Raw genomic sequence first — 13,995 nt, 5'->3', positions numbered from 1 at the left:
ATCAAATATTTTCCTTTTGAAAACATACAATACCTTAATATATCACAGGGTAGAGTCTAATCAAAATAATTCTAACTGTTGATTGACAGCTTGAAGGTTTATTCTCGCATTTAGTTTGAATGCAAAAGCACCTTTTTATAGTTTTTTTTCTTCCTTTAATTTTCACACTTCTGGTAAATATCTTCAATCTAACCCATAATACAGTACACAGCATTCTACATTTTTAGTTTTTTCTTTCATAAATTTATTTAAATCCTGAAACTTCACAACACTAAAAAAAAAAATCAACATCAAATATGCAGAAGCACAAAAAGCCATCTGGCTTTGGTAAGAGATTACTCTTCATGTCATCTGTGCATTTCACAGGCTGCATATATAAAACCTCTAAGATAACTGATATTTTGGGATGCTTATCTACAAGGCTAAATGATACTGGGAATGCTATCGGTGCTTTCCTACAGGACATGTAACTGGTCTGTGTTGCTGTTCAGGTCCAGGTTAGGTCCAGGTTAGTTATATAAATGACAGGTGTTTGCCTGCAACCACTGCAATCAAGCATCATGAAATTTGTGATCTTGGCTCTGTTCATTGCTGGCGGTAAGATGAACATTTGTCTACTTCAAACTCTACTTCAAACCATTTTCTTATACTTTGGCTCCTAAACTGTGGAATGAGCAGGAATATCTTTCACATTTCACATGGATATGCATTACAGTTAATGAATCTGAGCAGACATATAATTTATCATTGTGTCTGCATGTTGTCTTGAAACAGCCTACGGTTGTGGGCAGCCCACCTATAAACCTGTCGCCTCAAGGGTGGTGGGCGGAACTGATGTTAGACCAAACAGCTGGCCATGGCAGGTATTGTGAATATTGCACTGGAAAAAATAACATAAGTTTATTGTAGAAAATTTTACAAGAAATTACTTTTAATTAATTCAGTGTGTTACTATTTTTCGTAACTAACTGTGAAATTTACTAGCAATTTCTGAGTGAAAATTATTTCTACACCATTTTGTCTTGCAAACACAGAAATATGTAATGATAATTCTGAAATCACTTCGACTGTATTACTAAATTCACCGAAAGGAGCTTCAGTTCAACACTCTTTACCTTCTCAATTTCAGGTGTCTCTCCAGTACCAGAGCGGCTCCAGCTTTTATCACACTTGTGGTGGCACCCTGATCGATAAGCAGTGGGTTTTAACTGCTGCTCACTGCATTGGGTACGGTAAAAAAAAAAAAAAAGGAATGAATGTTTCCATAAGTTGATCTACATTATGAGATGGACTCAAACTATGTCTTAAACTTCTGCCAAGCAGCAGCCGCACTTACAGAGTCTACGTGGGCAAGCACAACCTGGCACTCGGCAGTGAGTCCGGCTCTCTCGCCATCTCTCCTTCCAGGATTATAGTGCATGAGAACTGGGATTCCTACAATATCCGGTTGGTCCTCATCTAATTTTAACATAGGGGAACAAAAAGTCTAATCTGAGAGTGTGTTTTTGATATATTTGTGTGTTTTCCAGCAATGACATTGCCCTGATCAAGTTGTCAAGTCCAGTGACTTTCACTGACAAGATTTCACCTGCTTGCCTGCCTAATTCCGGCAGCATTCTGCCTCACAACTTCTCCTGTTACGTCACTGGCTGGGGACGTCTCTGGAGTAGGTGCCTTTCCATTGCTTTTTACTTATTTTCAAACAAAAAATGTTTTTTTCTTAAAGTGGTCCCTTTTGTCTTTCTCTCCCCTCAGCCAATGGCCCCATTGCTGATATCCTGCAGCAGGCTCTGCTCCCTGTTGTGGACTACAATACCTGCACTAGGTCTGACTGGTGGGGCAACCTTGTGACCAACCTCATGGTGTGCGCTGGTGGAGATGGAGTCGTGTCCAGCTGCAATGTGGGTTTGATGCACGCTTTTGACTTATAAGTGACGTGACATACGTGACATACATAAACATATAAGTGTTTATATTTTGATATTCCATTATTAATAACCAGTACGTGTGAAAATGTACACTAATGATGTTATTTCACTTGTACAGGGTGATTCTGGTGGCCCTCTGAACTGCCAGAGAAGTGACGGCACCTGGGATGTTCACGGTATTGTGAGTTTTGGCTCCAGCTTGGGCTGTAACTACCCCAAGAAGCCCTCCGTCTTCACCCGTGTGTCTGGCTACATCTCCTGGATCAACAATGTGAGTATACTATATAAACCTGTAGGTATTTTTCTGAACACATGCCATCGTTTCACATATCCTGTTGACATAAATTTAAGACACATTCAGATATTTAAACAAGCCTCTTCTTTTTCAGGTGATGACCTCTTATTAAAGTGTGAAAGGTGTGGTTACCTCAAAATCAACAACAACAACAAAATAAATGTGGAATCAATAAACAAATTTATTCAACAACACTATTTTTGTCTGCTCTTGGCCTAAAAGAAGAAGAAAGAAACCATTAAAAAGCATAATTTTTCCACTTTTTGTTATGGTTGTGTTTGTATTATTTGCTTAGATATTTTCCCAATCATATCTATTTTAGATAGCTAGTTCTTTTATGCTAGGAGCTAAATGTGCTGGGTTTGTAGCCTAGTGTGATCCAGAAACTAGTTAGTAAAGTTTGTAGACAAACTTTAATGTTGACTTGGGAGAGCATTTAAAACAGTTTTATTAAATGTTTGAAGTAACTTTTATTATACATTTACATGTCAAACATAATGTGTTTAAAACTACCCTTACAAAAATTAACCATGGTTTTACAACAGTAAAAATGTAATAACCATGTTTTCGGTGTATTGATTACCATTGTATAAGCACCGTTTTACTAATACCATGGTTAAACTATAGCAAAACCATAATTTGTGGTTACCACAGTTTAACTAGTAGCCAAGCCTAATCATGGATTTTTGGTTTAATTTGTTGTAAAAACTGTTACCTCACACCACTAAAATACACTGACTTTTGGGCGACAGAAAATTATTGACAGAAATTCCTCTCGATAAAAGTCTATAAAAATACTTTTTAATACCACGACATCAAATAATAAGGGCTATATATATATTATTTACCAGATTACAATTTATATTTCGTCAGCAGGTTGAAATGAGGGGTTACCTCAAAACTTTAAACTGGGTATTTAAACTCCAGCCTAAAGGAAGACACAAAGACTCTGACCTCTGCCTACAGGTATTAAGCCTTATTCTTTCCCAGTGTGTCCACTCATATGTACTCAGTTATTGATTCAACTTTTAGTTATTCATCATGATGAGATGATCTTATACTGAGTAGCCTATGACGACATATGGACTCCTACTAGACATGTCACTAGAGAGGACATTCACACAAGTGTTTCACACATTCATTGTGTTTCTCATCTCATCTGCTCAGAATAGTGGGGTGAATGAATGTAATGCTACTATTGACTGGTGTGAAGCAGACGGCTGCTATGTTATCCGTGACTTAAACTCTGCCCACGGGACCTACGTCAGGGACTGCCGGATACACAATGCCACTGTGCATCTCTCTCCAGGAGACCAGCTTCACTTTGGCTATGGAGGATCAACCTATGAGCTCTGCATTGACAGCGAGAAATCAGTAAAATATATGTGTTTCAACAGAAATGATATTGTGTCTATTCGTTGATATTTTTTTCAGTAGCATTTTTTATTGACTTAAGTTCAAGTTCAAAGACACATAAAATATGGTAATTAATTATCATAAATGAGACCTGCAATGCACAGATTCAAATTGATATTAAATTATATGATATTATCCTCTATAATACGTAAAATGATCAATCTAACCTTTAAATAAAATTTACAAAAAGTTTTGTCTCACTCCCAAACAGCTTCCTCTTCTGGCTGTCCAGTCTCCCATTCCCCAGGCCTGGGTACGAGCTCGGACCCCTTCTGTTTCACCCCCGGACCCCTTCTGTTGCTCCTGATCGCAAAATTTACCCAGTCTAGCAGACCTGGTAAAGACTTTTCAGCACACAATTTGTTTTTTTTTTGTCAGTCAAAATTTTATATTACTTCATTATTACCTTTTTTATTATCCCAAATAGAAAATGGTTAAAAATAAACCATGCAGGTTTTTAAAAGTTTATTAGATTTATTAGAGAAACCAAACCAGTGTTATCTTTAACTAAAACTTTTCAAATAATATTGTTAATAGAAATAAAACTGAAATAAAGGAAAATGTAATATTAGGTGAAAAACAAACTCTATAAACAAAAATTATAAATGTTGTCTTGTAACTGAAAAATGTTAGGATGAAACAAGACGATTAACTGACAATAAATACAAACTAAAACGGAAATAAAACTTTAATATTAAAAAATACATTAAATTGAATTAAAAATTTAAATATAAAAATAAAAGCTCATTCAAAATATGAATAAAAGCTATAATAGTACAATATATTGCTAATTCTAAAATAACACTGTACCAAACTGATGGGAAAGTGAATAATATATCATAATATAATATAATTTATTTTAGATTATTTTTGTGAATTTTAATTTTTTGCAGGAAGCTGGAGTGGTAACACAGAGAGAGCATGTTATCTTAGAAATAAGACTCGACCTAACAATTCTCAAAGCAGTTCAACATCCTGTTAAAAACACGTCAGTCTCCCTTTGCTGGACCATTCATGCTATTGTTATGCCATCTTGTAGAGCTAAAAGGCTTAAACAACACACTGACAACTGTGTTCTTTCTCAGGAGGAGAGGTTGCATCGGCTTGGAGATAGACATGTTCATGTGTCTGTGTGCTTTGAGGATGAGTCCCAAAGGAAGGATGATGCGATCGTGGCCCTGAAGGAGGAAGTGTCAGCTCTCAGGCTCCAGCTGTCTCAGAAGAAGCAGGGTGATCCAGATGTCACACACAGACTTCGCTGCCTGGAGAATGACATCAAAGAGAAGAAAGATCAGATACAACAGTTAAAGGAGCAGGTGTGGTATTACAGTCTCCTTTGTTACTTTACATTTTATATTATTTACAGTTTTGACTGTGATGGGTAAGGCAACAGCTTTAGGAGCTGAAGACTGTGGCTTCAAGTCGTACCTGGGTCATCCTGAAGGGGTGTATGAAGAGACCTTCTGCAACCACGTGCTAGCAGCAGATTCATTGTCATACACAAATACAAAAGTTGCAGTTATGATTTCATGATACAACCCAAATAAAGTGCACCTTTTCTTGCCATTTGAGGTTTTTTTTTTTTTTACAACATAGTTCATATTGCAGCACAGTATTAATTTACATATGGTAAATCTGTCTATCTATCTAGAAAAATTATGATAAATTATATTGATCATTTACTTTGAGATATAATATGATATTATTATATATACGTTTGCATATATAAAAGTAAAATTTTAAGCGTATATAGTATTATTATTTTTATACTTCCTTTAATATACAGTTCAAATGTTTTTAGTGTGTAAGATTTTTTTATAAAAAAAAGAATGCTATTATACAGCAAGAATACATTATATTGATCAAAATTAAAGACATTTATAATATAATATAATATAATATAATATTTAGCTTTATATTCACCAAATAATTCTGGAAGAAAAAAAAAAATTTTTTTTGTGGATAAACATCAACAAAAGAAATGTTTCTTGCACACCAAATCAGCATATTAGAATGATTTCTGAAGGATCCTGTGGCACTGAAGACTGGATCATCCAGGAATATATGACATTTGACAAAATATTACAATTTAAAATAATTATTTTAAATTGAAATAACATTTCACAATATTACTGATTTACTGATTTATGACCAAATAAATGTAGCCTTGGTGAGTTCTTTCAAAAATAGTAAAAAAAAAAAACTTACCTGCTCCAAACTTTTGATCATTTGTGTAATACTGAGATGAATTGTTATATTTTTGTAGTGGAATTATCAATAGCATATTGCATATTGGCATGGCCTTTTAGATCTGAGCAGTTAGTTATTTTGTGTTGTATTTAATTTTTTTCTTTATTTAGCGTTGGTTGCCAGTTTGAAGAAAGATGTGTCTGCTCGAGAGTAACAAGCTCTTAAACTAGCAGCTGAGGTGGACAAACTCAGACAAGACGTCAGACACAAAGATGCCAAGCTCACAAGCATGATGGACAAGGTTCCAGCATCCCTCTCTTTCTACAGCCATTGAGCTCTGTAGATGTTTTAATGACGCTGTTTTAAAAGGTTTTTATCAATAAAAGATAACTATTCCTTTTGTTTGGTGTTGTTTTAAAGGCTGAAAGACACTCAGAAGCATCAGAATGAGCTACATACCAGACAGAGTGAAGTGGAATCGCTCAAGAAAGTGAGTATGTGTTGTTTCCCTCTCACCCAGTCCTGATCTCTACGTGATTTAATAAACATACAGCCTTTTAGACACAACGACCCAGGTGGGACTTGAACCCACAATCCCCAGCTCCGGAGGCTGATGCCGCATCCATTAGGCCACTGGGCCAGGTGAACACAGCTTATGAAATCTGGTGTCATGTGTCTGTTCTTCATGTGTGATGCGTGCTGCAGAAACAGGCTTCTCTGCTGACAGAGATAGACAGACTGAAGCAGCTTCATCAGCAGATGCAGCAGAGAGAACAGAGAGTTCAAGAAGAACTCAAAACACACCCAGTCAAGGCAGCAACAACACTCTGGTAAGATGACTACTCTGGTATCTATTACGCTAACATTTCTGAAATTTCTTCAAAGTTTGACAGTTTTCATTACCGGATTGTCAAGACTGTGCATGTTTCTGACAAAGAATCAGACCAAAAGGTAAGAAAACATTTCAAGCCAATCAGAAGCCAAGTTTACATCCAGGGATTGTTTTGCAAAAAAGGTGTCAACGGTATAGAGATGTTTTCAGTATAGGTGATGGAAATGACAATTATCAATACATTTTTACAAATGTCAACAAAATCTTTTTCATTTAAATTTAGACAATGTTGCGGAAAACTAGTTTGGAAGCATGTTTTAAGCTCCTCTAAACGCAGACTGAGCTTTGTTTCTCCCAAGATTTTTTTCTCCTCTACTGTCACCTGAAGATATTTAATATTCAGCAATATTATCGATTATGGCACTGACACTATCAGATGAGAACAAAATTTTAACATAATTGAGCTAGATAATGACACTAGCTTTGCAAAATCAACACTGTTCCTGAACTGAATTAAATCAGCATTAAACCGACTTGAGCTGAATAATGACACTGTTATCTTCTGTATAGCTGCTTTAAAGCTTCATTTAAATTCATTTCTTGATTGAAGAATTTTACAACATTAGCTGTTATTTTCCTGTTTGATTAATGCTGCTGCTTTGAAATAATTAGTTTTATTAATGTGAAGCTGCTTTGAACATCTGTGTTGTATAAAGTGTTACATAAATGAATCTGACTTAACTTGAACTAAAAAATCAGATATAGTCAGGTGGACCACATTTATGATATCTTTGTGGTGCTTTTTTTGTTGTCATTTTTATAGCTTGCCAGCTCCAGTCCATATTCACTGGTTTGGACAGACATGCTGGTGAGAAAACTGTGCCAAAATTTCATTGTTTTTATATTTATTTTTATTTTACAGGTGTTGGACTGTTTAACTGAGCTAATGGAACAGATGGAGATGTACAAAACAAAAGTGCATGACTTTGAAATGAAACTCAAAGAGGAAGCTCACACACAGAAGGAAATGATGGATGAGACCCAGAAATTTAGAGCCAGACTGCAAGAATGTCAGGTATTAGTAGGTGGAAACATTGATTATGCCATGTAATGTAGTATGTTTGTGTTTCAGCATTGCACAGCATGTTGCACAGCTTTATAATATCTCTTTCCATTTGTATATAGAGACGAGTACAAGATGAAGTACAAGGACAAAGTTCTGATGGAAATATCTGGGCTGCAGGACATGAATTTGAGTCCTGCACTCCGCTGGATTCAGGAGCATTCACTTTCTATACTGAACCTACTGCACAGAGAAGTGCAGAATGCTGCTCAGAGCTTACAGACAGCAGGGGTTGATGTGTCATTGAAGACTGGAGCTAAGAAATAGAAAGTTTAGAGAGATTTAGGAGAACTGGGCCTGACAAGAATAGAAGTGATACTGCTTTCAGTAGTACAGGATTACAAATTAAGTTTAAATGTTATTAAATTTCAGCTCATTTTACAGAAAAGTAGTCTGAATTATTGTTATTATTTCTTTTGTCTAGGAGTATCAGTGCCTTACAGATTTTGTGCCAGGACCACATGGACGTCCAATCCGAGCTAAGGAAACTAAAGGTATTACAGCAAAGTATTTCAAAATCAGTGAAAGAATCAGAAAACATGTCTTTCTTTCCTGCACTGAAGTCAGAGATGGAGAAGCTTCAGGAGACAGAGATTCAGAGGAGAGATCTTCACAGCAGGCTGGAGTTCATGCAAAAGCAGTTTGAGATGGAAAAACTTCAGGTGATGTTGTCTTTCTAAAAACACCAAGTCAAATTAAACTCATTTCATTTAGTCTCTGAGGCATAGACCTCTTGAGAGATGGTCTCAATTAGATTGTCATTTAGATTTTTCAGTTTTTATAATTATAGATAAAACTCATCCCAGTTCCAATGGAAATTTGTATATTAATGAACGTATTTCAGAGAACTGACTCCAAGCTGATGGACTAGATTCATTTCATGAACTGAGCTCACTATAAAATTTAGTTTCACTGAAGTTTCTCCTGACCTTTGACCTGTTATTGATTCAGGCAGCAGAGGGACAGAGAGAGATGAAAAACACACTAATGCGACAGCTGGAAGAGGTCATGGCTGATCTACAGTCAGAGAGACAAACTGAGGTGAGTTAAAACTAAGAATTTAATTTATCTTCTTAAATGAAATACAATTGATCTCAACTCACAACACATGCTCCATGTCTATATTTGATCTGGTTTCTAAGGGCCTAGTTGCCAAATATTTACCCATATGTGTTAGTTCCCAGCACATAACCAAATTGTTTATTTGCTTCTACCCTTTTGACACATTAGAAAGTCCATTTCTGCCACATATGAAAAAAAAAATGGTTTGGTGAATCATAATGATGACAAAATAAGTTGACTAAGACATAGTCATAATTATGACATAAAAGTCACATTTTATGTAATAAATATGACTTTTAAAGACTTAAATGGTATAAACGAGATAAAAAGTTAATGTAAATTTAAATTTTTATCTCATAATTATTTATTATTACTTTTTATGTCAGAATTGTAATGTTCAATCTCATAATTGTATCTTAATATCTCTTAATATCTCATAATTGTACTTTTTCCCAGTTTTCAGCACATGGCCATATTGGTTATCTCTGATATTATGAGATAAAAGTCAAATTACGCCATAAAAAATTTGTCTTGTTTTGTATTATAATGATATAGTTTTTCATAAATCAGAGTTTTCATCTCAGAATTATGACTTAGTAACTAATGATTTCAACTTTTTATGCCACAATTATGACGTTTTATCTCATAATTATGATTTTCCAAAGTATGATGTGTTTTTTTCTTATGTGGCGGAAATGGGCTTCCATAGGATACAGAACCACACAATGTAAGTTGTTCAACTCCATGACTGTCACTTTATTACCTTCCAAGAGTGCCTTGCGCAATGAGATTGAGAGTGGCAAACCAAGATGGAAGAAGCCAAGATACGAGAGGCAGAGCTGAAAGAAACACTGCGTGAATTACATCTCAAAGAGAAGGAGAGGAGCGAGAAGATGAAGTAGTGTGAGGAAAGAGAGGCCAAGGCCCTGCAGAGAGGAGATGAAGAGGAGAGAAAGAAACACAGGGTTGAGGTAGAGGAGTACAGGGAGCAGGTGCGACAACATGCATACACCATTGTTGCCATGGAGACACAAATAAAAAAAGCTCAGCAGAGTGAGGAAAGATGGAAAGAGATGTAGAAGGAGAGAGAATCACTGAAGGAGCAACTCAAAGGTGAGTGCAGCCTCTCATAAATTTCCAAAAATAACTGAACTGAAACTAAATTCGTAAGAAAAATCCTACTGTACATTCGTAAGAAAAAATGACAAACATAAATCACATAAATCACAAACAGACACTTTGCTAACTGTTATATGAATGCTGTTTTCTCATGGCACTCATGACAGCTCCTAATGATGTCATCAATCAGGGGTCAAAACATAAAGGTCATCGCCGCGAGGAAGCGATTCTTCAACAGCAAGAATGTTTGCGTGACATGCTAGAGCGAATCAGAGCTCTTGAACAGAAGTGGCCTAGCAGTGAGTCTTATAATCCCTCATAACTAATGATCAAACATTTGAATCTGGCGATCCTTATGTGATCAAATTCAGGCCTACATTGTCACTTTTCTTCTGTCCTGTTTACAGAGCGTCTGTCCCAGCAGGGGGAGCCAGAGAAACAGGGTCAGATGAAGAGATCTGCAGATCCGTCAATTCTGTGGTATTCGCTTTACACATTCAGATTTACATACTGAATAAGAATATTTTATTGCAAAATTACAGTAGAATAAACATATGTCAACACTTTATGACAGCAGAGGAAAAAATATTATTTATATCTTTCATGAAACCATAAAGAAAAGCACTGAAGAGCAAGAACAAGAACATTATCATTTGTTTCATAAACTTCTAAATATATAAATGGTCTCAGACTTTCGTATGTGTATGTTACTGTGAAGTGTGTTATTCATGTGCTTATTTGATTCACACACAGAGTGGTTTTACATTCCCTGAAGCTCTGACCGAGGCAGCACGAGAGCATACAGCCAGACTGGACATGTCTGATGCTCTGGAGCTCAGTGAGAGAACAGTGAGTGCAGTACGCATTCAAACTAAATTGTGTGAAACATGCATCTGTGGCCCTGAGATTGTGCTCTATTTTGAGTTTGCTTTAGTGAATCATTAATGAATGATTATTTTTGGTCTTTGGTTTAGTACCTGCAGCTAGCGCGAGTGCTGCGTGAGGCTCTAGAGCTAAGCGACGGTGAGCTGTCAGGCTGTGCAAGTTTAAAGCACCTACCTCCCGACGAGAGACAGCACATAGTCTCTGTGAGACAAACAGACCTGGAGTTTGTGAGAACCCGCCTTGATCTACAGAACAGACAAAGCCAACAACAAGAACTACTGCTGCAGGAGAACCAAAGAGAGATATACACACTCAGGTGCAAAAAAACCCCAAAAAACACACACACTCATGACAAATAATTTCATTCCTCTTTCTCACTGTTTCATAATTTTATATTAAGATATTAAGAAAAGACACTATAAACTCCCTCTTCCATTTTAGTGTTTCATGTCAAAAAAATTATATAACGTAACACAATGCATATTATATTTAATATACATTTGTATATACTTTTTTATATTTGTATAATGTATTATGTTAAATTAACAATAATATAACATAAAATGATGCATATTATTATTTTATATTATAATGTTAATAAGATTAATAAGATAAAAAGAAAAAACTACCTCTCTTCCTCAGTATTCAGTGGACTTTCAATACATTTTTAGTGTTTGCTGTCAAAAACAATGTTATTATATTATATTATATTTATTGTACATGTTCAATACATTTTTAGAGTTTTAATAGTATAATATAGCATACAATTATTATTTTATATTGCAATATTGGTAACACTTTATTAAGAAAAAAAACTATGAACTCCCTCTCTTCATTAGTATTTAGGTGGATTTTCAATATATTTTTATTGTTACATTACATGTTCAAAAAATAAGATAAAAACAAATAATGCATATTATATTATATTGCATTGTATTGTATTGCATTGTATTATATTATTTTATATTATAATACATGTTCGAAAAATAAGGTAAAACAAATAATACATATAATATAATAGTATAGTATAGTATAGTATATTCTGTGAAGGCAGAACTGGAGACTCTGAGACAAAAGACAGAACAGCTTCAGCAGGTTCTACAGGATAGCATCAACCAGCTGCAGAGAAACCAGCAGGAACGCAGTGTTACCAACAGAAATAATAGGGTATCACACATACAAGCTCACGTAGAAAGTGAGAAAGTCTGACTGACACCAACTTTGTGATAGAGAGAAAAAATAAAACATCAAAAAGTTGCTCTTTCCCTGAACAAACTTGCATGCGGCATTCTGACGTGCAGAGAAACAATTCTGACTGATCCCTTAGTTGGTAAAAACCAACAATCAGGCAAAATACTTTTACTCACAAATGAACTGAATTAACTGCCTATTTAAAGACATAAGTCAGTATTTTTTAACATTTCAGATATACTGTCTCCTGTCTCTCTATAGAAAGCTACCTTCATAGGGTTTGTAGTTCACCCAGTGCCGTCTATAATAAACACTTTCTCTACAGAGCCTTCGTACGGAGAGAACGGACAGAAAGAATGGAAGAGTGGGCCATCACAACTGTATACCAAATGAAAGCTATGAAAAGGTACGTGGCAGTGGTAACAGTGGATTGGTTTTGAATCAGTGTCCCGATGCAAGTGTGTGTGTGTTTGATCTCCAGAACATATGTAAGGTCTAAATCTATGCTGTCTGCCACAGGCTGCCTGGGGTTTTACAGAGAAACTCCAGACTGTGCAATTAATAGATTTTTCAGCAGCACCACCAAATTTGTTCTTTCCTGAGCTCATAATCTCACTGCTATAAATGGAGCATGAATCTGTTCCTGTTCGTTTGATGTTAGACCTATTAAAAAACAGCACAGACAAAATACAACAATGCATATTTTTAATACTTTCGTCTGCCACAATAATGTTATGAATTTGAATTATCTCCATTTGGGGGCTTTTCTTAGCAAATATTCATAAAATTTTTTGATATGTCATGCATAATTAATTTTACTGAAATGAGCCCTATTGACAGCCATATTTTTTTACTGTGTGTATGTGTTCGTAGACCCCAGCAGTGAAGAAACGGACTTTATAGATGAGACTGAAAAGGAGAGAGAGTGATCTGGATAATCTAAAGAAAGAAATGGGGCAGAAACAGCAGATCTGCTCAATGGTCTCTGATTTGGCCAATCCTCTGCAAGCTCCCGAGAGTTCACAACACCCCCTGCTCACTGAGGCCCACTGACATGAACACAACTAAAGAGCATGTTGAATTATGTTATAATAATAATAAATGTTATAATATTTCTTAATGTCTTAACCTATTCATTGCCATTTAAGTAAAATTACTGAACCTACACATAGCAGCCTGATAAAATGCTCATTTTAGAAATCTTTCTGCAGATTATATTTCATCAGAAGGAGGTGGCATGTGACTGTTTTTATGAGTGAGTCATTTGAATCATTCATTCGACCGATTCATTCACAAACATGAATTCATTCATAAACGAAACAAGTAACTGCTACCTTTATGAGTGAGCCACCGAATCATTTCCTCAACCGATTCGTTCAAAAATGCAGATTAATCCCTGACTAAAACATGTCTGTGTTTATGAGTGAGTCATTGAATCATTCTGGTTCAAAAATGATAATTCATTCAGGAAGTAAACACATTTACTGTGTGGTGCAAGAGACAAGTAAGGATTGATGTTGCTTTGACCATTTTCTTTGACGGAGGAAAAACAGACAAGTGTCTAAAATGTAAGTTACTCAATATTAACTTACTGTTTATTGAACTGTTGTATAAATACAAACACATATCTTATGGACTGCCATAAAAACCAAGCAGTATGTCCTCAGCTAGTTTGCACCCACTTCCAGATTCCAGTGTAACAAACCTTTCATTAAAGATACATTTAATATTAATATTAATGAATATATTTATATTTATATCACTCAGGTTTGGTAACTATATGGTGGTTTGGAATTATATCAATATGTCACCACCATCTCTACACAAAAATCTCTACATAAATCTCATACAAATCTCTACATATCGCATTTTAAAGACATATAATATCTGAGGTATTAAAAGACATTCCCGTTCCCAGTTATATATGAAAGAGTGCAAAAATCTGGTGTTTAAC

The 13,995-nt window shown here is 35.4% G+C and overlaps 1 protein-coding gene and 1 pseudogene across 2 annotated transcripts; both read left to right on the top strand.

The window, feature by feature from the left end:
• The first annotated feature begins 393 nt into the window (after positions 1–393).
• ela2 (elastase 2) lies at positions 394–2,487 on the top strand. The gene is made up of 8 exons (XM_079381861.1): positions 394–597; positions 775–863; positions 1,130–1,227; positions 1,324–1,446; positions 1,530–1,666; positions 1,756–1,901; positions 2,047–2,199; positions 2,318–2,487. Exons 1-8 carry the CDS (start codon positions 522–524, stop codon positions 2,333–2,335), a joined length of 840 nt encoding a protein of 279 aa, XP_079237987.1. The 5' UTR covers positions 394–521; the 3' UTR covers positions 2,336–2,487.
• Positions 2,488–3,105: 618 nt separating this feature from the next.
• LOC306848822 lies at positions 3,106–13,108 on the top strand (annotated as a pseudogene). Its single transcript has 18 exons — positions 3,106–3,189; positions 3,391–3,597; positions 3,872–3,913; positions 4,725–4,968; positions 6,000–6,155; positions 6,535–6,659; positions 6,715–6,780; positions 7,485–7,529; positions 7,584–7,768; positions 7,847–8,023; positions 8,209–8,446; positions 8,736–8,825; positions 9,512–9,573; positions 10,373–10,445; positions 10,719–10,814; positions 10,940–11,166; positions 12,367–12,447; positions 12,915–13,108. The product of its transcript is annotated as an uncharacterized misc_RNA (transcript).
• The last annotated feature ends 887 nt before the right edge of the window (positions 13,109–13,995 follow it).

The sequence above is a fragment of the Barbus barbus genome (genome assembly GCF_936440315.1).
Source record: "Barbus barbus genome assembly, chromosome: 28".
Taxonomy (NCBI): domain Eukaryota; kingdom Metazoa; phylum Chordata; class Actinopteri; order Cypriniformes; family Cyprinidae; genus Barbus; species Barbus barbus.
This window is presented reverse-complemented; position numbering and strand designations above follow the sequence as displayed.